Source organism: Buteo buteo, chromosome 17 (assembly GCF_964188355.1).
Source record: "Buteo buteo chromosome 17, bButBut1.hap1.1, whole genome shotgun sequence".
Classification (NCBI taxonomy): domain Eukaryota; kingdom Metazoa; phylum Chordata; class Aves; order Accipitriformes; family Accipitridae; genus Buteo; species Buteo buteo.
In genome coordinates this window covers 4,255,474-4,280,985 of record NC_134187.1, presented here as the reverse complement: position 1 = coordinate 4,280,985, position 25,512 = coordinate 4,255,474, and the positions used below count along the sequence as shown (strand labels likewise).

The 25,512-nt window shown below is 40.6% G+C and overlaps 1 protein-coding gene across 1 annotated transcript in view; it reads right to left on the bottom strand.

The window, feature by feature from the left end:
* The window catches only part of PKHD1 (PKHD1 ciliary IPT domain containing fibrocystin/polyductin), a 255,192-nt gene that overhangs the window by 110,938 nt on the left and 118,742 nt on the right, over positions 1–25,512 (bottom strand). Inside the window, exons 41-46 of the mRNA XM_075049823.1 lie at positions 23,980–24,113; positions 18,945–19,057; positions 17,497–17,596; positions 16,034–16,168; positions 12,691–12,826; positions 10,757–11,003 (exon numbers count right to left, since the gene is read on the bottom strand). Of these exons, the coding sequence (XP_074905924.1) occupies positions 10,757–11,003; positions 12,691–12,826; positions 16,034–16,168; positions 17,497–17,596; positions 18,945–19,057; positions 23,980–24,113 (865 nt within the window). The remainder of the gene's footprint in view (positions 1–10,756; positions 11,004–12,690; positions 12,827–16,033; positions 16,169–17,496; positions 17,597–18,944; positions 19,058–23,979; positions 24,114–25,512) is intronic.

Genomic DNA, 25,512 nt, shown 5'->3' with positions numbered 1-25,512 from the left:
TTTGAGTTGTCAAAATTTTCATTGAGGCTGAAGGTGCAAAAATCCTGCATAATTCAGAAAGCTGCTCTGCACCCAGGTCAGAAAGCAGTATGAAGCTGGGGCTGCTGCAGACTGATGAAAGCCTTCACAAAATGGATGGACTTTTAGTACAGCAGTTCTTCTGAGCATCTAAATGAGAACTCAAACCCCTTTTCACTAGAGCTTTGCACTCCTAATTTCTGTCCAATCTAGGCAGAGAAAAACACTTCACTGAACAGATCAACAGCAGTAATGATATCATGAGTGGGCATAAACTCTTCAGATTTAAGGCCTCTGGAGACCTTTCTCTACTAAAAATAGGAAATAGCACAGTGAAGCTGGGATGGGTATAACCACCCACCTTGACTTCCTCTTCAGGGGCAGGCTCTGTCTTTTTTCTGTACGAAGACTGTTTTCAAATTATGCTAAACTGATCTTGATTATTTGGGTGTCTGGGCAGAATAACCTCTTACTGCTGTGATTACTGGTTTCCCCAAGATAGAAGGCAAAATTGCATTTTGATATCAAAAATCAGGAAGAATAAATCCTAGCCTAAGAACCTTCTCCCTGTCCTCTTAGTGCACAGACTGCCTAAGCTTGTCTGAGAATTTGATGCATCTCATTCTGGCACTCTTCTCAGTAGCAACTGGCAAAGATTATTCCTCACTCTGAGCATGATCCCAGCTGGCTTGCAAAGGGCTTGGCGCAGGGTTATCTATGCCACTAAAGATACAGGAGGAGCTCTGATGGAAGTATCCAAAATTCTACCAAGGGTCTTACCCCATCGTCAGCAGCATCTCCTATCCCTGGCCCTGCCACCACTAGACATGCTCATAAGAAAATTGGGGTTGCAGCTGCACAATTGCAACTCACAAGTTTTTTCCTGCTTCTTGCATTCTTCACATTATACATGGGGAATTGCTAGGGATACACGTCCCAGGACTGCAGATCTAACTGTCAGCTGAGGAGAAGCCTTGCTGGCTTGCCAATGTACCCTGGGGCCGTAATTCTGCCATAAAGATGAATGCAGCAGATTTATACATGAATCAAGTGCTGCTGCAAGATCAAGGCAAGTTGGCTGTTTCACCTTTAGTCCACTTTTAGTCAGTTTTGGCATTTGAGCTGACACTAAGCTTAAAAAACCACCTCTTTTAAGCATAACTAAAATGGTATTTCTAAATATTGGAGTATTACCCTACAACTAGATATCTCAGGATATTACCCAACAATCCATACTGGATATGGCTTGCTTACTCAAAATAGACAGTAATAAAACTCATGTCATCCTGCAATTTGCCTGTTTGTATTTGCAGTTTTTGATTGTTTTTCCCCTTGCTGCTTTGTAGACAATACATAATTACAATAGCACTCATCTTGGAGGAGGGTTGCCTGCAGATTTTTTTCTCTTCTAAAATCAGTTCTGGGGTTTTTTTTTATTATTCTGGTGGCTGTCACTTTGGCAAAGGACTTTCTGGTTACCCAGAAACATTCAGCTGAGAAACAGCAATGGGAAACAGAAGTGTGAATCAGCAAAGAATCACTCAACCGGAAGATATTGGCAGACCAATGAAACTGACTGGAAGGAGTTTATAAGGCTTAAACAGCTTTCGTACTACTAATAAACCTCCTCTTATAGGCATTAACTGGACCAGGATATTAGGCTGCTAATTAAGCAAGTAAATGACAACAAGCACATTATTGCCAGAGTTATCAGCACCTGCACAGGTACACAGGAAAACATTTCTAGCAGCAGAAGCACACCACACGTAATGTGGTGCAACATTAAACTCTCCTGTACGTCAGGAACTGCCTTATGGAGTTACAAAGGTGCACAGCACCACAGAAAGCGATAGAGACTCAGTGCAATGTAAATCCACGTGGTTTTGCTCTTTACTCATTTTACCCTTCATCACTGGAAAAGTCTGATGAGACAGTTTGACTTCTCAGAGACTTCTCCCTGGAACCTTCAAGAAGTTTTAAAGACAGAGAAGAAAGCTTGGAATGGGCAATCCTGCTGGGATACAGGGAGGAATACACATCATCTGTTCGATTTGTCAGAAGGTTAGGTGGCAATTTCACACTAGCCGTGTAGATTCACTGGCTAGTGAATGTGAATGTGAATGTGAATTCACTAGCTAGTGAATTAAGTGTGAATGCAACTCTGCTGGACACCAATCTTGACAAGAGGTTATAAAGGCACCCCAAATAAATATCTTAAACTAGACAGCTAAGTTCCAGGTGGCTACAGTTAAGTGAAATACATCTTTCCCAGTATTCCTACTTATAACAGGTAAGTCGTCTCACCCTGGACTTCAAAGCTAGGATAGACTTTTGCCTGCTTCAGACACTACCAACTTTCTTTTTCAGTCAATTTTTCTGTCTTTGGGATAGAGAGACAGGCAGCTTTCACTGGAGAATCTTTGCTTTGAAAATGCCATTTTTTTATACCAGAAACCTTTCTGAGGAAGAAGGCTTTGCATGCTTTCATACTGTGATAGTCTGGATTCCATGACCTTCAACTGGAAGTTTGTTCATGACCCAGGAAGGAAAGGGAGCAGGAGAGATCTCATGGCCTGAAGTCTCTGGGGTTTTCTTGACCTTGAATGCTGTGTCCTTGCCTTTTACATACCTTGCTCGACGTGTTGCCACCCACAAACACGTACCCTACTCCTGGTAGAGTGCCAGCACACCAAAACAAAAATTTGGGGAACCTGAAAAACTGTGCAGCTCTGCATAGAAGTTAACTGCTACAACACAACAATGAGCCTGAGACTACATTCCCCTTGAAAGGATGTCAGTGTGCTTTTTTTTCACCTATATGCCAAATAGACACCAAAATGGAAGTACCCTACTAATGGAATTGCCAGCCACAATTAGCACCATTTCCATTTGCCCTAAATAGCCAGCAATTTCACTGTGCCCTAAATAGCCACCAATCTACCTCTCCTTAATGTTAATGAAGCAGAGTAGCTCGCACACACACAAGTATTTCTAATTCAGAGGATCCAAGGGAGCCTGCACGCATCATTAACATGGAGAGCTTCATTATCAGAGGAAAGAGCCTTCCCCTGAACTTCCCCTGGCTTTATTTGAAAGAAACTAGGAGGCAATGGTCTTAATGCAAAATTAACCCTCACTTTAAACTGCTGGAAGCCTTTACAAAGTGTAAGGGGAAAAAAAAGGATGACTCATTGAAAAGGCTGTATTTTTATATTGAAGCAGGTTTCAATTAAGGAGCAATTTGCTTTAGAAATATGGCAGGATTACTGGATAGGACTTTACAGCCTGAGCCACAATTTACCAATTGTGATTGTATAAACTGTTATGTAATTTAGCTCAAGTGCATTGTGCAGAACTGCTCAACATAGATGGGCCACAAAGGATTTGTTAAACCAATCAACAACATCAAGTAGAACAAATATTAACTCTCCTGTTTATGTTTACCATTAACTTACTTATCCTAAGGGTCCATATCTTTGTGTATGAAGGCAGAGACTGTGTTTAGCTCTAAATGCTTTCTGTTTGATACGTTTGTGTAATAATCCATTATGATCATCCCTCTCCAAAACAGGAAACAATATAGCATTGAACTTCAAATGGGACACCAAATGTTTATATCCACAGTCCAATTTATTGCTGGCCAAATGGAGGCTAATTCCAAATTATGACCATACCGAACATTTTACAGGTTTGATGCTGGGCCCAAAACCAGTTCATTTTATTTTAATTGCCAAGAATTAAGAATTTGCAGCTGTTTTAAGTAAATGTGTGTATCTTTGTTGAGAGACCAAGGGCATGATTCAAATCTGCCTTATATTAGGAACCCTTACCATTAGCAAGTTTTTGCCTGTATGGCTCTTTTCAAAAATAACTAGATCTTTGTCCCTAATCCTGAGTGACCACTATGAGATAGGCCTTCTGAATTTGAAGTAAAAGAAGAATTGAGATGATCTCCCAGGAGCAGAAAGGGTTGTGACTTACGAGCTAAGATGGCTTCATTTAAAGTAGCTTTTGAGTTTGCTACCCCGGCTTCTCTTCCTAAATCACTTCCCCAGCTCCTATAGTTTACAGGCTGATATTTTAAAGAAAACGAAAATCAGATACAAATTCTGAGCTGGAAAGTGGCTGGTAAGCAAGCAGTCCAAACATCTCTGCAGTGTAAGCATAGCAAAGATCTGCAGAAGACCACTTTATCACTCCATTTAACCCATGTTAGGCAGAGCTCTAGAGCGTCCAAAGTGGATCTGAAAATCTGGACGCAGGTGCTCTAGGCAAGGTTTTACTGCACCTCCATTGCCCACTTGCAGTCCTCTACAAATTAACACAATTTTAGGGTTAATAATACATTGGTTATGACAGTGAGTCCCAGCTGGCATATCTGGCTTGCATCTCTCCAGCCCTCAAGAAGCATCCAACTGGATTGTCAGGTTTTTCCTTGCAAGGAAAGAAAGTGTAGGGCTAGCAAATGCTGCCTCAATGCTAAACATATCTCCCTGCACCCAGAAAAATCCCAGACAACGGTCAAGCTGAGGCAGCAGGCCTGGGGAAACATCTTCTCTTGCATAGTCATAAGCCTGTTCAGGATCTGGCTTTGCTGCCAATACTCCAGGCTGCAGGGTAAATGGAAAGGGGTCCTACACCTGGAACCAAATTTCTCTTGGCTGCTTTGGTGAGATGTCTCAGATGCCAGAACTACAGAGCAGTAAGAGCTGAACCTCTGAAGTTTAGCTGATGTCTTGGTTAACCGAACAGTCAACAGCCAATGATTTAATACTTGCCTTCCACGTTATGCCATGGGAGCCCCAAGAGGGCTGGGTTATGAGGCCAAGTGAGTGTGTAAGCTGCCCTGTGTGTGAATACAGTTATGTACACAGGGGGGGATACAGGACCAGAGAGCAACTGAGCATGTCCACATTGAGAGAAGTGTGACTGTAAGGGTGTTTCACAGCAGGTGGGTGTTCATCTGAAGGCACCACAGTCAGTAAATACCAAAGGAAAAGCAAAACTAGAGTAACCATTTGAACTCTCTTCAAGACTCAAAGACACGGAGGTAGGGGGTATGCTATTCTTTTCACACTAACCCATCAGCAGCGGCTGGGTTTGCAGCAACTGAATGCATGCACTACAGGAGAGGATATTAGACCAGATTTAAGAATTAAGGCTATAAAGAAGAAAGTTAATCTTTTCCTCTGCAGCAGACTAGAGAAGAGGGAAGCAATAAAAGGCTTGAATCTACAAGACTGGTGCTGAGCAAGTCCCAGGTTTCCTCAGTGAGAAGGGGAAAGCAAATGAAAGGAACAAGAGGCAAACTTCCTTCTGGTGTGCGCAGCCGCGAAGTGTTTGGAGTCCCCTTTGCCGCAAGGTGCTGCCTGGCTGCCGATTATTCTAATGCTCTCCTCTTGTAAAAATTATGCATAATGTGAAGAAACTTTTAAAGTCACTTAATCATGTTATGACAATTTTTTAATGAAAATTTGTTTTAATATTAATAGAGACTCATATTTTCATGATAATATGGGTAGTGGTGGCATTTGGAGCAGCCGTATCTAGCCTGCAGCCATGCTGTGCTGTGCCATGGCATAAGCTGTTCTTCAGACTACTCAATAACTTTCTCACATATAAATTTATAAAGACTTTTATAAGCTTCAATTACATTTTTAAAAGACATTAAAACCCTCTTTAAAGGGTGCTTAAGTGACACATTAGTTTAACTTTCAACTGGACTTTGTGAAGAAGGCTTTTGTGACAGCAATGCAAGCTTCGAAATGGATCCCCATTGCCCTGGAAGTTGTTGGATGAAGCAATTCAGGACAGAGAGTCAAGAAATGCTCAAGATACTTGTTTTCTTTTAAAAAAAAGGCTTCTAGGGTTTGTCTGTAACAATTTTTTTTTTTTTTTTCCCAAACATATGGTTTAGGGAAAAAAAGTGCCAATACACTACGTGCATTCTTGTAAATTAAACAGCACAAAGATAAAGAGTCAGTTGCTCACATAGTAACTTAAATAATTTAAAAGATCCCAGATATGTTTGCACCAACCAGCCCTATCCCAGACAGCTCCCAGGAAGGGGTTCTCTCCTAAAAGGCAGCACTGATGGAACTTCCCTGCTGGTTTGGAGGCTAAGAAGGTTAATAACATGGACACAGCCAAGCCTTCCCAGTTGCCCACTGGGTCAGGGAATGAGCTTGAGGTTGCTAGGACAGAGGTTGCCGTACTAGGACTGCCATCTCAAAATCCATTACTTGCCCCAGCCTTTAAGATTATTGGAGCTGGAGTAGCAACTAGCAAGTTGCAGATCTGACAGGTCACATACTCCAGGGCCTGGTAGAGCACAACAGAAAAGATTTCTTCCAGAGCGATTTTTAATTCTTTGCTCATCAGAAACTAAAGCAAGCCAAGCAACAGTACTTTCATCTTTTTACTGAGATTAGATGAATCCAAAAGACTGCACTGTTAGGAAATCTTTCCTGTCACCCACCTATCTTTATTCTTTCTGCTCAACCTCAGCCAATTGCTCCTAGTCATGTTTTGTTGTATTAATCCTAAACTATGCCCTTTTTATTGCAAACACTTTTCAAATACATCTGGACAAAATTCACCCTTTCTTCTTCCTCCACCCCCTCATCCTCTGGTCATGCTGTGGATATTTTACTAACTGAATTTCATTCTTCATCCCCTCCAGCTCCTTTAATTCCTCACCCTGTTCCTCTACCAGGTCCGTTTTGGAGTGCTGTCCGTGTGACTGAAGCCTCCCTGACTCACCGCATTTACTTGGCTGCATCCTGACACTCTTTCAACTTAACATGATGGTGATTTGGCTGGTAGGAGCTACTCAGGAGAGAGGATCTGGAAGCAGAGAGGATGCTCTCAGTCTCTTGGGTTGCTCTGTTAAGTACATAGTCCTCAAGAGGACAGGCTAACAGCTGGCTTCTGCTACTCCGACTGCCAAGTGTCTTTGATGTATGTTGACTCCCAGCTCATGCAGATGAATAATAAAGAAAGGAAAGAAATGGGACTTGCTTGAAATAAAAGGTTGATTGAGAAGTGCCCAATCATTGATATGACTAATCTAAAACTCTTAATTAATTTACTGGGAAGACAAAGTTTAGGTCAAGGCTCAAACATTTCCAGAGTTCAACAGCAATGCTGCAGATAAGCTTCCATTTGTACTTGATCCTTAACCACCTTTTGAGGCAAAGAGGAACAAGGTGTATTGCATACATTAGCTGTCACGAATTATTAACATTTATGTTGTGAAAGTATCCAAAAGGACTCATCACACTACAGGCAATGTTGTGAGATGCTCTATCCACCCACACAGCATCGATCCAAAGACCTCTAGTCCATAGAATCAAAGTAAACACAGGCTAGAAAGGGAAGTGATGTGCCTAAGACCTCATGGTTAACAGGTCCAGAAAGATATCTAGCACAGTCGTATTTTGTCTTCTACCCAGTTCCCTTTTTGTTAACTCAGAATGATTCCCAGCTCTTAATTTATTGCAGACTTTTGTTTTCATTATGAGAAACAGTAATCACATGCAAAGCCTGCAGGTAGCTGAAAAGTCTTACAGTTTTCCCCTTCAATGGAACATGTGATTATTCTTTCCTCCTATTTGGGAAGGGTTTTTTTTCCTTCTTCTTCTAAAACATGAATTATAAGACAGATGTGAATTATTAATAGCCCTCTGACAGACCACTTCAGGATTTCTGCCTGTGTACTACTAACTTGAAACAGCAAAAAAATGGATAATGGTTCAGGCTTGTACTTCAAAAAGAAAGTGAAATGTTGAGCTGGGTACTGGGAAGGGAAGATGAGCATGGGAGGAAAAGCAGGACTGTTGTTTAGATCACTAAAAGCCTTTTCCACTTCCTTTTTTTTTATGCCAGGAATTCGCAAGTGTCCTCCCTGGGTAGTAGAAGCGGTGGCAGTACTTTGCTGAACAGTATTTCTCCACTGGATCTCTTTAGCTGCCAGCTGCTCAAAGGCAGGAACATGTCCAGACTGCGGAGGCACGTGTAGCAACAGAAGTGAGCTGGGACAGCACTTGGGAGCTGTATGACCATTAAAGCTGATGGGAAAGACCTGGCTGTATACCAGGACTAGGTTATTACAAAGGTGGGCTATGAGGCAGTGACAGTAGGAGGCTGAGCTCTCCAAACCCATTTTCTATCCCTCTAGAAATTTAAAAAAAAAAAAAAAATCAAAAGTGGCAGTCTGTTGCAAACTTACAGTAGACATGATTTACTGGGAGTGTGAAGAGCTACCAGCAAGGAGGACACGTACCCTATATTATAAGACATGGTTGTACCCACACAGATAGACAGATCTTCTCCAACAAGGCCATATCTCATCCACTCATAGAGTGTGTAAGCACTCAGACACAGACCAGTGGCTACAATTCTTCTGATAAGCTAACTGCTGCTGTGGCCAGCCCTCTGGCCTTGAGGCTAGCTGGCATGGCCTGGCCATATCCGTACGATCAAGCTCCTTCAGACTCCAAAACAGCATGGGGACACCTAAACTGCCCTACTGGAAATGGTTCCTTGGGTAGTGTTGACCTCTAAATTGTACCCACAAATTGCCTGGATGTGGGATAGCTGTCCTGGGCCAAAACCATGCCAAAAAAACCATGCCACAAACAGCTGAAACTGGAATGGGTTCAAAACTAAGTCAAAAAGAGAGATAGAGTGCACTTACGTATGTATGTTCATGTACATATGTGTGAACACTCCCTGTGCTTGCATAAGTCACTAGAATCATAGTATGTACAGTCAGCGAAGCCGAAAGGGCAGTTCAGCTGACCAGCCCCTAAGAGAAAGATCAAATGAAGAGAGGCATCTAGTGCTGCTTAAAATGTCCCAAGCAATCAAATACTTTGGTGTGAGATGCCAGATCTGACAGAGCGTCTCCAGCAGATCCTTACCCTTCTGCCACAGAGTGACAAGCCAAAGGAAATATCATAGGGCATTTTAAATAGCACTAGATATCTCTCCATGAGCAATCAAATCAAGGACACAGGTTTCCATCAGCTGTAATGGGACACATTGCCAGTGTCTACATGGTGAACACACATGTTCTTCTAAGTTTATATGTCTTCAACCCAATTTGAATTCGCTCATATTGAATTTCTGGCTCACCCGCCAAATTTTTCCAGTAATTTTGATTGCTGAATAAGCTCCAAGAGCTACGTCACAGATTTACTGTAGTACCTTTCACCCATAAAGTAATTTGTTCATTTATGCTTTGGGTTCCTCTATGATGATTAAGACAACAAACAAATGGGTTTTTATTTCCATCTATAAAGAGTGGTATTATCACAAGTGCCCATTGAAATCAAGTGAAAACTAGCATCTTAATGCTGGAAAAGCAATTATCCAGTTGCCAAAAAAGTTCTGTCACTCACAATAACAAAAGTTTATTCTTGAGTTTCATATCTCCCTTGTACCACTGTCTGATCCCATAATGTTGATGGGAAACCGTAACTATATAGACTGAAACAGGTTGCTTAGGTTGTGAGCCTGGGTCAGTCTTAACAAGGTTTGATGATCTGAATTGACTCAATTCACCTCACAGCAAGCAAAGAACAACAAAATGAAAGACCAGAAAGTCCTGATGAGGTGGGTAAGAAAGGCATGGCTCCAAAACTTTCCAAAACTGGAAAGTTTTCTTTTCATTAAATACAGAATGAACTTATATCTTCTGTAGAACATGGCTATTCATTGCATGAGAGGTGGGCCCATGAAATCATAAAATGTTAAATCCAGTTTTAGTAGGAAACATAATACAGGAATCTGATAGTTTATGAAATTAACAGCAGTGAAAACAGAAGGCAAAGATTTTCTGCTTAAGACATGAAAATCTACCTTATTCATGACCACTTATTCTTTGCGAGCATTTGGGGAAATCTCTCATAATGAGAATAAATGGAAACCCTCTCAGAACTTGACTTAAAATATAATTAAAATCAAACTTTTTTTTTTTTTAAGACAGCATCTTATTATCAGCTGCCGTGTTTCCCTCATGATCTGGAAGTATTTTATAGGTCAGCACTTAGAAAATCTTGGTAAAGTTTGCAATTTGCCCACTGAATCTCTGTTTCTGGGGCTTGGCCATCAATCGCACTTTGAAGATTTGAGTGTCAGTGTCCGTCTTAAGTTGGATTCTCATTTCTACAAGGCCCATTTATATACCCCTGGTATTTTAAGAGTGACAAAATAGCAGTACACCACAACCTCCACTAAAAAGGCTTACTTAACACTGCCAGAATTGTCTCAGGACAGGAATCAAGACTATAGGTAGGAAACCAAGGTAAGAAAGACAAGCAGCTTGCTGAGAACCTCAGAAAAAAATTGAACTTGGGCAGGTCCAAGTAAATAAAATAAATCAAAGACTGTCCTGTGGCCTGGATAATTCTTGCAGCTGTCCATACAGCTAAGTTCTCCTCCCCAAAAGCATCATGACTACATCCAAATTGCCAGATGGGAATGGTCCCTATGCTATCTCTCAAACCATGCCTGAGAACTCTCTGGGTGAGAAGTAGCCAGAAAAAACAGTGCCAGAGACCATGTGGACAACAACATGGACTAATGTATGCCAGTGCTCAGGCTTTTGACCTAGTTTAGGACCCAGCAGAGAGACCGGAGTGTTGGGACTGTGTTCAGACCCAGCAGCTCTCTTAATATAAAACATAGCAAGCGACATCCATGCCGATTTTTCAAAAGTGGAATGGTTACTTACAAATGAAGAGACATACGGTGGAAAACAAGGTCCCTGCCACAAACACTGCCACCAGAAGCTTGACTGAAGTTGGCACTGGCTGTGCAAGATACCACAAGGATATCTGTGGAAGGGAGGAGGTGGCTTCCTTTCTGCCCTGTGACAGAGCCGTCGAGATCCTCAAGGATGGCAGAGTGAGGAAAGGGGAAGGACACCTGGAAAGGTGAGTTGACGAAGGTCAGACGTTCAGCTCTCACTGGAAACCCACCTGAAGGAAACAAGCAGCATTTCAGAATCAAAGACTGGTACCTCTTCAAGTAATAGGCCTGAAGACATCTCTGGAGAAAAAGAAATTACCTTCACTTCACTTTTGCTTTGGAAAGATGTCTGCTGAGTCAACAAGAAGGGGATATTAAGCAAAACGAATAAACAGAGATGGTTGTAGGAATTGCCACCTGTCCAGCACCCTTTTGTGATGGGACTTGTGGTTAGACACTCCTCTGATCGAGGTGCTGCTCCTGGTCCTTGTCAGTGACCCCAAATGCTTCTTCGCAAGTCCCACTGCCAAAAGTTATAGTCTCCAAAACAGTGATTTGTACAGATCCTTTCTGCCTTGTGTATAAGATGAATTCTTTAGAGATAAGGACTGTGCACGTCTGTGTGTAAATATACTTGTATGCATATGTACAGCACCTGGCACAATAAAGCCCTGGCTGAAAAGTGTGGCTGGAGGATCTCTTCATTACTGTAATGAAGACAGCTACAAAAAGGAGGAATATTCATGCAGGTTAAAGCACAGGGGGTTTCTGAACACATTAATATTTCCAGATGTGTCAGAAAATCATTGCCTCATGGACCATAACAAGTCAGCTTTGGCATAAGTGTTCATGCACCGCATTTGGTTACTATGTGACTATCATATTGTCTGTTGCAGCCTCTCTGAGTCAGATTTTACTATTCCTTCTGTCCTTTGATCTCACCTCCTGAAGTCTTTTTCTCTGTTATGTTATTGTAGGGCAGTATACGTTTATATATAAATATATTTAAGAGGTAATTGCATTTGGAACATTCTTCAAAGAGCCTTTGAGTACCTTTTCAAAGCTCAAAAGGATACTTAGTTTACACATGTGATCTTAGGCAAATTCACCTAAGGTTTAGGCTGGCCTGAGGTAGGAGCTTGGCAAAATTCTGCGAGGATGTGTCATAGCTATTAAAGAAATCATTGCTCTTGAAATTTTACCTCCCAAAATGAAGAAGCAGTTAACAAGTCAGTGTATAAAACCCCCTTCCACTGAGAAAATGAAATCAGTGCAAAAACAAGGCTACCTTTGTCTCAAAATACACATGCAGCATGTGGCTTCAGCTAAATGATGAAGCTGTTTCTTAGGGAGATTGTCTGGAGAGAACCTGCAGCCTCAGCCCTCGCAGAGCAGAGCAGCTAAAGGCTCTGATTCAGCCTGCCAGCAGTGTCAGCAAAATGCACACACTAAAGAGGGTGAGTATTGTCGAGGACTGGTTGTTATGTGTATCACTACAATCCCAGCTCAGCGATTTTCTCAGTTCATCTGAGCTGCACACCATGCACAGTATTTACCTTGCATCTACATATCATCATCTCATGCCCCACCTCCCTGCTATTATCCTTCTGTCCCAGCTGGGGAAGTGAAACAGAGAGAGTGGCGCTTCTGGAAACTATTTAGCGCCGTGAAACCTAAGCAAAGCAGGTATGCAAATACCTCAAAACCTGGCTCTTGATGCAAACATAGTGACAAGACTACAGAAGCAAAGCTGGGGCCTGTACTCCTCATCCCTATACAGTGCTTTTTGCGGGATTCAACGGAAACATCTTTCAAGGGTTGCTTGTGGAAACTATGAACTCCTGAACATCTGAATCTGAAATGGGAGGAAGCCAAAGACTGTGGAAACCCTGCTAAATCAGAGTAAATCAGACTCACCCTGCCCTTGGTAACAGCCAGAACAAGTCCTGATTGCTGTGCAAGTGATCGCATCAAAGTTCCTGAAAGTTGTGTTGGAGATGAATAGTTGGTATCTTTTGGGAGTTTTTAGTCCTGCTGACATACAGGTCCCATCCTGCAATGAAGAAATGAAGAGCGCTGGGAAACATATCACCACCTCAATCTCCAAGTCTAATGAGTCCAGGATGCAGCAACTGGCACACGGGGACGTGATTGCACTCACACCCATGGTTGTGGGGCAATGTATGCTGTTTGAAGGACAGATCTGAGCTATTGCTCTGCAAATTCTGACAAGTAACATCTGTTTAACTCAGCATTTGCAGTACGTGATAGTATTACATTCAGGGCAGCGTTTGCCTTGTTTGCTTTGTCCGGATTGTTGCATACTAGTTAAGGTTGGACATGTGAAGAGAAAGGAAATTGCGCATTCCCTGGGAAGAAAGAATCCACCTGGAAGGCACAGTGAGCAGATTTGTTTAGGGCCCCTTTTATTTTACCTTGTCTTGACCAGCAGGCAGGAAATTTCCCTACTCCACAAAGATGATTATCCCAATTTACGTTCTAAGAAAAACCTGACTGCCGAGATCCAAAACCTTTTTGTGTGATTGGGGATGGGGGGAAGCATTTAAGCTAGGCTCTTTTCAAAGCTCTGGTTGACTTCAGGGTCCTTCAGAATAACAAGAAGACAAGTGTATCGGTGAGAGACAGAAAAAAACATAAGATGTGAAAAAGAAGAGCAAAACCCACAGGTGATGGGAAACACAACGGACAAACCAGATTTTGTGGGGATTGTAGGCCATGGCACAGGGGAGGTGTACATCTCTCTGCCAATTTATCTTGGAGACAGGCCGGGAAGAAGGATGTACTCAGAGCTAGTAGGTAGCCTGGAGGGGAAAAGGCTGGCAGGAATGCCTGATGCTATTTCTGAGGCCAATAAACACTTTTGTAGGACAACTCTCAAAAGCCATGGTAGGGAATCAATCAAGAAATCCACCCTCTGTGAAAACATCCTCCTTAATTGAAAATGTAGAAGGAAATGGACTTTTATAGTTTATCACTTCAAAGAGATGGTACTATCTTCAGTCTCATTAAGAGACAGCAGCTCCATGACCTTTTTTACTCCAAGGCCAAAACACCTGGGGTGATGGTCCTGGTCCTTGTGCATCTTCTTCCAAGTCACTGCTAAGCAGAAATCCCCGGCTTCTGGTAACATCTCAGAAAGACTCTATTGGTTTTTTGCTTACACTTGCCTGTTCTTCCACACCACTCTTATTTCTATATTTATTTATTTTTTTAGTTAATTTACTTTATTTAAATAAATAGTAAATAGAAGAAGGGTACGAGGTGATAATTCCTCCCTAGTGTGTGTCATCTGTCTTGGACCTCCTGCTTTTTCAGGAAGAAATGCTTTTCCTCAACTGGCTCCACAAAGGCAATGAGTTGCTTTATGAAAGTATGGAAGAGTCTTGCTGAATGTTTAGGAAACTAATGAAAGTCTTTCCCTTGGCTTTTACAGGCCCTGGATCTAGCCTTGCTACTAATGTTTTAATGGATCAAAGCCCAAATTTTTAAATGCCCTGATAGTTCCAGAAAACAATCTTGTTTTAAAGCACCTCTTTCAAAAACTGGAAGGGCTAGCAGAGAGGAATATCCAAGGTTCCCATTAAATTAATGTCATAAAGTTTTAATTGATATTAAAGAGACATCATTATTAAAGGGAGAATTACATAAATTAAGATGTAAATTATGACAAGGAGGCTCTTATCATGAGATAATCAAAGATAATCACCCCCCTGGGGTACTGCAAGAAACAAGGCACAGCTGAGCGCCTCTAAATCTCTTAACAAGTACAACATCAGAGTCCTTCCATGGATCCTGCAAAGCGAAAACAAAGACATCCACCCTTTGGTGCCCAAGAGAAATTAATTGTGTCTTTGGGATGCTGCAAGGTTGGACTGGTGAGGCCAGGATTATATCTGAGCTACATACTTCCAATAGATCCACTACAGAGGCTTCTTTCTGTGAGTTTCTAAAGAAAACTCATTTAAAACTCTTTTTCTGCCAGTCAGAGAGAAAATTAATTTTATAAACAACAATAGAAAACTGAGCAGGGCAAAAAAGCCCTCAAAATCATGAACAAGCAGCTGTGGCCAGTTGTAACTAAAATTCCATTATTATCCATGTTATTAATCTGTTAACAACCTGGTAGCCCCCAAAGGACTTTGACCAGCTGCCTAAAGAAATAACAGAAGAAGATCATATTTACTGCATAAATAAAAATATTACATTTTTACAGCATTTTTCATTCTCAAGTAAGTAAGTAGCACTTTGTGTTCAAGGTGGACCAATGATGCTATGAGAGAGCAGAGGAAATCAAAATGTTGACTAGGATAGAAATCAAATCTGTTATACCCCCTTATTATTCTCAAATCAGTAAACTGAACCCAGTTGTGTACAGTTAACTGGTGTCTGTTTACTATAGACAGCAAAAGGTATATAGCAATTTATGTTAGAAAAGCTTATTTAAACAAAAATTATGATTTCTCTCAAAAATTCAGGTTCTGTGAAATTCCAAGGGTTTTCTGAGACCATGTCTATCTTGGAAAAAAAACATGAGTAGGGAAAAAACTAACACTTATCTTACTAAAATCCTTCAGCTCCTAAGTTGAACAGAAATGTGATTTTGTTTTTACTTTTGACTATTGTTTTATAAAGAATATACATGAATATGCATTATAATATAACATCTTCTAATAGTTCCAAATTAAAATAGAAAAATCAGAGTCCTTTTTTGAAATTTGTTCAAAAAAAATCTTCAAAACTTTTATACCGAAACAAAAAGACATTTGGGAAAAATGCTGAATTTTTCTGCAGAATGTAATCTCCACTTTCTCATCAGCTAGTATAAATGGAGCACCTGAAAAATGATGCAGGATCTAGCTGATCAAATGCTATTTCTCTTCTGCTGCTGCAAGCAGAAGCGACAAAATCCTCCGTTCCAGCAGGCTGGGAGAGCAGTACTAATGCTCCAAGTTTCTCTGCTTTATCACCAAATCAATGTCCCTTGCAGGTGCTGCTGCTAAAGGCATCATCTTTCCAAGGCATATAAGACAGCTAGAGGACTATGCAAAGAGATCAGTGCCCAAACCTCATCCTGAAGCTGTATTTATCTTTACATACAATCTATTTAAAATCTCAGTTTTACCAAGGCTGCCATGGTGCAGGGGCTGTTCTTCAGGTTGCTTTCTTGTTTCTCCAAATTCCTGTTTGAAGGGTTGCTGTGTAACTCAAGAGACATTGAAATAATTCCTGCAGTACTTACCTTTTGCCCAATGTGTCCAATTAAAACGCTATCAGCTACAGAAGTGTTTCCCAGGCTTTCTATGACGTCAATGCCAAAGTCTTTGCAAGCATAAATCCGGAAATGTTTGAGTTCAAGATTGCTGCTTCTAAAAATCTATAATAAAGCATAATAAAGGAATGATAATAAATTTTTAAAAAGATTGTAACTCTGCTTGCTTTCTTTACAATACAAAGGGGAAGTACAAAAACATACAAGTGTTGAATGTATATTTAGTATCTGAGAATCTCCTCTTAATGTCTGGTTTGTGCTGTCAATTAATAATACAAAAATCTTTACATTCTGTTAACTTATTTTCATGTTAAAAGAAAAAAGAATAGTATGAAACAGAATCAATAGACAGGGTAAAAGGGCTCTAAAATTTGGGGGGTTTATTACCGGAAAAAATATTAGGGTAAGGAAGTTAATGTTTGTGGCAGAAAGATGCCTTGAAAATAACCAGAGGTATTTCTTACAATTACCTAACAACAAGAAGATTGTTCCTAGAGGGAGCCCATGGAAAGAAGCAGAATAAACTTAGTTACTAATGTATGCTAGGTCAGTAACATACAAAGAAATTATGAGTTAGGCAGAGAAAACCACAAAAACACAACTGCAAAACATCCTTTTGTTTTATTTCTTTTCATACAAATAAGCTTTTCCAGAAAGAGAATGCACCAGTCTGAAAAAACACAGTGAAAAATTGGACACCTTCAAAGGAAGAGCCATAGGATGGGTTAGACTAGAAAACATGCCTTACAGAGAAATACATCCAATCTGTTCAGGTCTTCAGACTGGGGTTTAAGAAGATCATAGCCTGTAAGCACTGGTATGGGAAGAAACCGTAAGATAATAAAGGGTGGTGTGGGTTTTTTAATCAGATTAAGTAATAATGTGCTACAATAGCCGGAAAGTGAAGCTAGACGAATTCAAACAGAAAAAGTGCACATTTTTAACAAGGATGAAAAAATTCCCAAGGAAACCATTAACCCTATGAAGGTAACAGACCCTCTACCAACTGCAATCTTTATGAATAGCTCAGATGCACTAGGAGGACTTTTTTGGCTGCATGATCTAGTGGAAGGTGTCCCTGCCCATGGCAGAAGGGTTGGAACTAGATGATCTTTAAAGTCCTTTCCCACCCAAACCATTCTATGATTCTACAATTATAGTGGCAGACATATGCTAGGTGATTACAGAGGACACCAGCTATTGATGGAAGTAGCACTGATTCTGCATTGAAGCAGTAAGAGGAGCTCACACAAATTGTGTTACTGGGTTTATCACCAAAATAGGAGCCTCCATCTGAGAGACATGCACATACAGGTACAAGAGCTTTTACTGTAACTCTGGCCTATTTGCAGACTTCAGAGATGAAGTCAGTGTAGAGGTGATGTACTTGTAAAGATCCTTAGCACCACAGAGGTCAGTCAGGACAAACGTACCTGTGCTCCACCTTGGCTGCTCCAAGCTGTAAAGTTGTTGAACTGCACAGGTCTGTTTGGGCTGTCTGGCAAATATTCTGGGTACACCAGCAGCCCATACCTGTTGAAGAAAGCAAGAAAAGGAGACTGTTTCTTTACAGTGCATGTATTCATGAGCATGTTTTCCTACTCAACATCTTGATATTTAAAATTTTAAATCTACAACAGTTCTCTGCATCATACCTTATCATTTAATCCAAAATCAAAAACTAGTGATTAGCAATATTTATTTTAAGCATCTGATCACGCTGGAGAGCATCCTTAAAATTTCTTTTCAAGTATTTTCAGAATTAGCCATGCCAGGGCTAACAACCAGCGTGCAGTACCACTGACAGGTGCTCTCTGCAAAACACCCCCACCATGCCCATGAGCTTTCAACCAGTGTTGGCTTCAGATGAGCCCGACATGAATCTGGACAGCTAAGGCTTTTCTAGCTCTTGGATTCGGCCAACTTGGAGTACGCTCCAAGTGTAAGCGCTCCTGAATGCAGTCCTTGGATTGACCTTCTCAGAGATTTTAAATCCAGATTAATATGCAGATTTCCTCAAAATTCAGGTGACTCCATCCACTGACTTTTAGCACAATATCATTTTTTTACTATCGTTTCTGGTTTAGGGAAGTACAGGCAAAAATTCTTGTGAATAGCCATTGCTGGATGCTACAGGAATAACTGTTATATGTAATGTCTGACACACAGCACCTTTTATCCCATTGGGCTGCAAAGTGCTTAGTCTCCATTTCAATCTACTTAATCAGAGGCCAAACTCTAAGGGTTGAGCATTCATGCTGCTATGGCATAAGGCATCTGGAGGTAAGAAATGTCACTCCAGGTCGTCTAAGCCAGCATCATGTCTCTAATGGTGGCCTGCAGGAGGTGTCAGAGTGTAAGAAAGAAATCACCTATCTGTTCTCCTGCATGCCACCCTCTTCTTCTCAAAATGCCTAGTATACTTAAAAATGAGCTTTCGATTCAATACAAGTGCATGCTTCAGTGCTTTGCTGTTAAATGGTTGATGAGGAAATGTGTTAAATGTGGCACCTTAAACTATATCAGGATCATTTAAACAAGGGAGTAAAGTGGAGGAGCTTGTTACCAGCACAGGGAAATGATGCAAGTTAACAAATTGGGCTTGTGAATTAAGAGGAAGGACCATATTGAAGCTACTAAGGAAACCATTTGCAATCAGGCATTGAAAATCAGCCCCAACCACATCACTGTCAAACACTGATTCTGCTCTGCTGTGGAGAACTCTGATTACAGGAGAAGCAGCCCTTAAGAGGGTGCGAAATTTTACAAAAAAAAAAAAGTCTGAAGGGAGGGGCAAAGCCTTTTCTGCTCATCACTGCAATTATAGTTAGCACTAACATGCACAGAATGAAAATCTCCTCAACCAAAAATCCCCAAGTACCTTGTGCAGGAGTGAGCTATATTCTCACTGAAGGACAGGAGAGGCATTTTGGATGGTCCCTCAGGGGAGAGATGAAAGAAGTAGCCATACCCAGCACCCCACACCGTGTTACCCTGCAGAGAAGCATATGTGACTGTGAAAAAAAAGACTACCACAGATTTCTGGAAGTTAAAACAAACTTAAGAAAAACCGAAATTAAAATCCCAGCTGAGGTCCATTCAAATTCTGGTAAGTCTGGCTGGCAGAAGCTGGTACCTTGTTTTTGTGTCCTCAGTCTCGTCCTGTTTTCACTCTGTCTTTGGGCCAGTCTTAAAAAAAGAGCTGTTCTCAAGCCAGGCAACAAGTGTTGGCCAAGCAATAGAAACAAATGACAGAAAAATGGTATTGCAGTAATTCTTCAAAATGTAGGTAAGAAAAAAGGTGTGTGGAAAACTCCTTACCCCTATAAAATCCTTTCTCAGCGGGAAGGCAGTGCCATGAAAGAAAAGTAAATTGCAAACTGCTCAGTTTATCGATTTACTTCTCAATCCATACCTTTCTGATATCTCCCAAAGTGAATACAGGAAAAGGAAACAACATTGGTGCAAACAAGCGAGACCCACTGAAAGTCAAGAGAAAACAGAGAATTGCATCTTCAGGATATGTCAGTGGCTGAACAGCTAAACTTACTCAGACCTGTGGTAAATTACTTGCTTTGAGTTGTTTTTAACAGGGTAAGTGAATAACCATGGGAAGATGCGCTGTAAGTTATTGTCACTTAATATCTCTTAATGAAGAAATTATGGAGTTGCATTCTTTGTATTATTGCAAGAGGTGAAAAATAAGTGAACATAAAGTCTGCTTGGCCTTAAATTAGGAGTTTAGTACTTACAGAGTGTAGCAAGTGGGTTATGTGGGTTAAATATACAGTGGGTTAGGAGCCTTTCTACTCTAGGGAAAAAAACCTGCTCATAACTGCTTCATTTAGACAGCAGCCAAACCTAGTTGGTTTTGGATGGTGTCCATATAGCAGCTAACGTGCGCATCTGGGCATGATCCCTCTCACCTACCTTAGATGCATACAAATTTGATGTTGAAGTCCAGGCTGATAAAGCTAGGCTCTTTTTCCAGGAAAAAAAATAAGGCATAGGCATGTCCAGAGGGCAATTCTTCTGGTCTATTCTTAGATAAGATTAATTGCTCTCTGGAGGTGTCTAGTTCTCTAAGGGGAGTCTAAGATGAGCTTTATTGCAGCTGTAAGAAGAGCTTGTTCTCCAAGATCAGGACTGACACCCACCACTACCGTTCATTGGTCACCGGACAGTGTTAAAACACTAATGACTTTTTGGTCCCTGATGGTCCAAATCAAAGCCAAGCCTGATGACCTAGAGGTGAAAGCCTCCATAGGGCAATTACTTTCTTCTGACCCATCCAAGTGTGTTCCCTGCAGTTGTGATCTCTGACATCTGTCAAGCAACAAAGAAGTATCAATACCCAAAGCACTGCTTTCTCTATCCCCTGGTAAAACTGCTGCTTTTTCCAAAAGTGCAGCCACAGACCCTTTTCCTTTAACAAAATACTTCTGCAGTCCGGTCACATTATTTCCAGGATCTTTTACTTGCGACTCCAATCATGCGTTCTACAGATGATTCATAAGGAAAAAAACTGCATATTTATTCAGCCAGCTAGTGGCTGGAGGGCAGGGGTTTTAGGCAAGCAGGGAATTTTGTGTGGAAATCAATTCTTTGTGGAAGTCAGTATATTACGAATGTCCGTGCAACCAAAATTCCAGAGAGAAATTACCTCCCTGAGCATGCCAAATACCTGGAGGTATGCATTGCAAGTCAGTAAAATAAAGTGGCTGACGTTTTAAGTGTCTCTTAAGTGTACAACACTGCTAATGTAAATATTTCATGAATTTCTTTTAGATAACCAGGGCTCAAACTGTTGACCTTAAAGATGACATTAAAGCTCTGGAGAGTGTGCCCAGCACAGCTCCCCCAGTTTCAGAACCTGGCAGGATGCAAGGAGTACTCTCAATGGGTCCACTTCAACGTGCACTCACCTTGCAGAAGGTTTTAGAAAAGATCTCAGTAGGGATGAAATGACGAGAAACAATCAATGCCAAACAGATGCAGCCTCACCTCTTTGGTACTGTGGAGAATGGCTGGGTTGGGTGATACTGGGAAACAAATTCATTTATCAACAGCATGACCATCAGTCACTCCTCTGACATGGAAACACTGGCTCATCTCCACCCCGTTCATTCATTTAGGCTGTTTACCAGTCCTCAACACCATGGCAAGAAAGGAAAGGGAGGATGCTTGTTGAATTTCTTAAACCCAGTCTGGACGTTACGCATAAGCACTGCATGCTGGCTCTGGGATTTAAGGGCATTGAATCTTTATGAATAGGAAGTTACTACAAAAGGTCAAAGACCCACTGGACCAAGAGGACCAAGAGAAGAAGATAGGAAACTACTCTTTTTTTTTTTTTTTTCCCCCTGCACACAAAAATAAACCCAAGGTTGTAGGCATGCACTTCAGTGACAAAAGAGCCAAGATCAAAGAGGGGCATCTTCAGTTCCTCATGCTGATAGCATTTAAAAGGCACAAAACCAGCCTGCTAGTGAAATTGTCTTATAACACTAAGAAGTGATAACCAGGACTTCCCTATTTTATTAAAAAAAAAAAAAACTAACCTTGCAATAATCATTTTGCCCTTATACTGTATGAGTATAAAATTTTATCTAACACCCTGATTCACAAATGCACTTAAGAGCTTAAGTCAAATGGAAACCAGTGGGAATTGGGTCTCCGAATGTCTTTGTAGTCTCAGGTTTGAGTGACTGCTGTGTCCCAATTTCAACACCGTTTAGGAGACCACTGATTTTCAAGGAAATTTAAGCTCTTCAGTCACCGATGCAAATTTAGGGCTCCCAAGTAAATTGAGTAGTTATGAAAATATTATTGCAGGGCTCACTGTGGAAAGCTTAACCCATCACGCACAGATGTAACACAGTCTGGACCTAGAGCTGGAATCCTTGCCTTAAAGATTGCAGCTTGTAAGTTTAAAACCAGTAATTGAAAGATGGCAATCTGAAAACAAAAAAAACCAAGCAGAAAACCCAACAATGACCTAACATTAAAGTCTAGAAAGGGAAATTTCTATTCTGTGTCATGGCTTGGAAACCAGGCAGTAGGAAGATGAGCCTTTCCCATTACACTCTTCAAACCTTCCTATTACATTAAGATGATAAGTACCGAAAAAGCAATACCCAGTTCCTAAACAATTTGACCAAATCAAAGGTGTTGAAACCTTGTAACATCGTAATTTTGGTGCTGGACCGGCACCCCTTGTATTTACTGATTATTATCGTATTAAGAAAAAGTCCGCAAGACACAGGTGTTTTGCTTGGCAGAAGTATGACTTTTTCTCGTAATATCCATGTCCTTTCATGTCTTCTGCTGAGCACTGCTTGGTACCATAGAACAGTAAGTGCAGCTAATAATAGTTTTAAGCTAGACAACTTCTTCCTATTTTCCTTTTGCTGCTGCAACGCCTCAAATAGCTCACTCCAAGAGACTGCCGGCAACGAGGTTTATCAGCAACCCTTCAAGGGCCATCTGCTATTCTGCCTTGAGTAGCACACCTCTGGAGAGCAGACTTAACCCTGAGGTTTGGGTACACAGCCACAGCTTTGGGCGTATCTACGAAGACACATGAACCGAGCAAGCTAAACAAATGTGCTGAAAACCTACCACAGTCAGTTCACACGTACCCATAGAGATAATTGCAGCAAACCTTTTCAAAAGCTGAGCCACCGGCGATTGAGTAGACAGCTCCAGGGTAAGTCAGTGCATGATAGTACAAAACTCTGTGTTTAGTGGAGCTGAAATTCATGTGATTCTGCCTAGTTGTTGTATTTTTTAACCATATTTGATGGTCTTAAAAATGATAAATATGCCCTTGAGGGAATTGCAGAAAAGTCCTCTCCTTCTTCCTAAGTACTATTGTCTTCATACTAACATAGGAAATGTGTTGGTCTCTTTTTCACCTTCAAATTTAGGTGCAATTCTTTCCTCTTGGAACAGAAGCCCGGGGGCGACTAGGTCTTCACATACAGTTAATAATTGGTTTGGTTTCCGTGGGTTAGCAATAGAACAGGTTAGGATTTTTTTTTTTTTTTTTCTTGAGGAATATGTACTTTTGTCACAACTGAAACTGTGGTAAGAAAGGTAAGTTTCAATGAAATTCCAGACTTAAAATAGTTGAGAAGGAAAAATGATTTGAAATCATGGAAAATCGTATTTCTTCCCCATGAAACATGTAAGAGTGACTCTTTATTCTGAAATGTAAGTGACTTGAATAAGGCAAAAAAAGTATGAACTAAAAGAAAGCATCAGAGAATTAGTGAACAAAAAGATTTTTACAGAGCTCAACTTTTTGATGTGAGGGTTGTTATTCTGTTAGCTTGTTAAGAGTTCAATGTTTCATCACTATTTAGAATAGAGAAGCTTCTTTTTTTTAAAATCAATGTCATTTTCATAGGACTGGGAAAACATTCTCTTTCTCACCCTGGAATGCAAATCTTGGACTGTACATAAGTTGTCTTTTTAAATCCAGACAGAGGTGCATTTGATACTGCTGAATTTTAGTGTGTCATCCATCCATTAAAACTGAGATACTTTTTTTTATAATGACAGAAGTAGGAAAAAATTCTAGAGAAGCTGAGCCTAAACTTTTTTCCAGTTTTTATGAATCCATGAGTATTAGAAAATAAAACAACTTTTTCAAGTATCCCAGGATGAAGGATCTCACTGCAATATTTCATTCCACTCAAGTGCAGTAAAATTTTCAGTAATAAATTTGCCCATGAATATAATTTATTTTGTAATATGCACTTGTTTTAATATGCCATCACAAGCACAGTTTCTGACAGCTCAGCCAAGAAGCAAATGCTGTGTATATGATCTCCCAGATAAATGAAGCTCCATATCTTTCTGATGTTGTTGATTAGAAAGGTAATGTTATGTTTTATACCTGAACTTCTCACCTTGATGTGATTGTCAGGAGCCGTGACGTAGATCCCTGCTGGTGACAGTGTCTCAATGTTGGATAAACCGTCTGTTCCAGAAAGGCCAGTCACTATGTTGTTACTGACTCTGTTCCCCTCTTCCAGTCCCTCTCCTTTTTTAAAAAAAAAATAAAAATACATAAGAAAAGGAAAAAAGAGAGAAAAAAGATAGAAAGAAAGAAAAAAATGAAAAAAGAAACAGAAATGTAAATATAGCTGGAAACCCTCCATTATGCAAGTCACAGAACTTGCTGGGTTTTGCCCTGCCTTCTTTGCTGGCATGGCCCACCTGGGAATTAGCTTTCCCTACTAACTGTCCCTGGGTAAATCACTGTTTGAAAAGCACTTAGAAAACTGTGTTTAACACACAGAAAGCAGCTGTGAGGTGGTCAAAGACTGACATGACTACTCAACACAGTGGTGCACAGCATGGAGAGGGAAAGGCTGTGTGCTTCAGAAATGTCAAGAGACCACAAGCACGATCTGATCAACATTGTAAATATGATAAAAAGCAGTTTCTGCCACAAAGAGCTTACACTCTAATGAGATAAAAACAATCAGGGAAAGGAATACTACAATACATACTCTACAAAGAGGCAATAGAGACCATGATTTTGCAATTCAATATGAACAAGGCCCTGTATCAGGTGTTATATATTAATATAACACCAGCCATACTGTACTGCAGGTTTAAGGAGCAAATGAATAAAGGAAATATTATAAAGAACATACACAGTTGGAAAAAGAGAGACTCAGAGTGGGGAAGTGGCTCCCCCATACACACATAGCCATGCTTCTGGCAGTACTAGAATTCAAAGTTGTATCTATCTCCTCTGTCTCCATCCACTGCCCTACTTACATCTAAGAAAATTTCTAAATAGACTTAAAAACACCTGGTGCAGCTCTGCACAAAAGTGGGGTGTTTGCATCCATAAGCAATGAAATATGAGAAGAAAAAGGAAAAATCAATCAAAAAATTGATCACACAACTCAGAGTCATGGGGTGCCCCGTATCTAGGAACAGTATTGAAATAGGAATTAAAAAAAAAGAAATATCCTTTTGAACTACACCATGAAGAAATGTGCCACCCAACAGCAAAAAGTGGACAGCTGCATACAGGTCAAGCCCGAATAAGGACACATCATATGTCCTCCCGCTCTGGTGTTTTGCAAGCAGAATACAAAGCGGACCATCTCTGTTTGGCCCACATCAGGAGCAAATTAAATCTATTTAGTTTTGTTTATCAAACATAAACGATTATCTTCAACTATACCTGCTCAAGTTCTATTCCAAATACAGATCCTTTCCACAATCATCATTACCCCAAATATAAGCCACTTGCCAGGAAAACCTATGTATTTTTGTTCGGGGGATGGCAGCAATTATTTCTAGCCTTCCTCTCAGTCTTTTGAACTTTTCTCCATTTTTGGAACAAGATTCATTTAGGAAATATTTCCTTTCCAAGCTGTATTTACTAAAAACAATGCCACTACCAGAGCATGAACAGGATC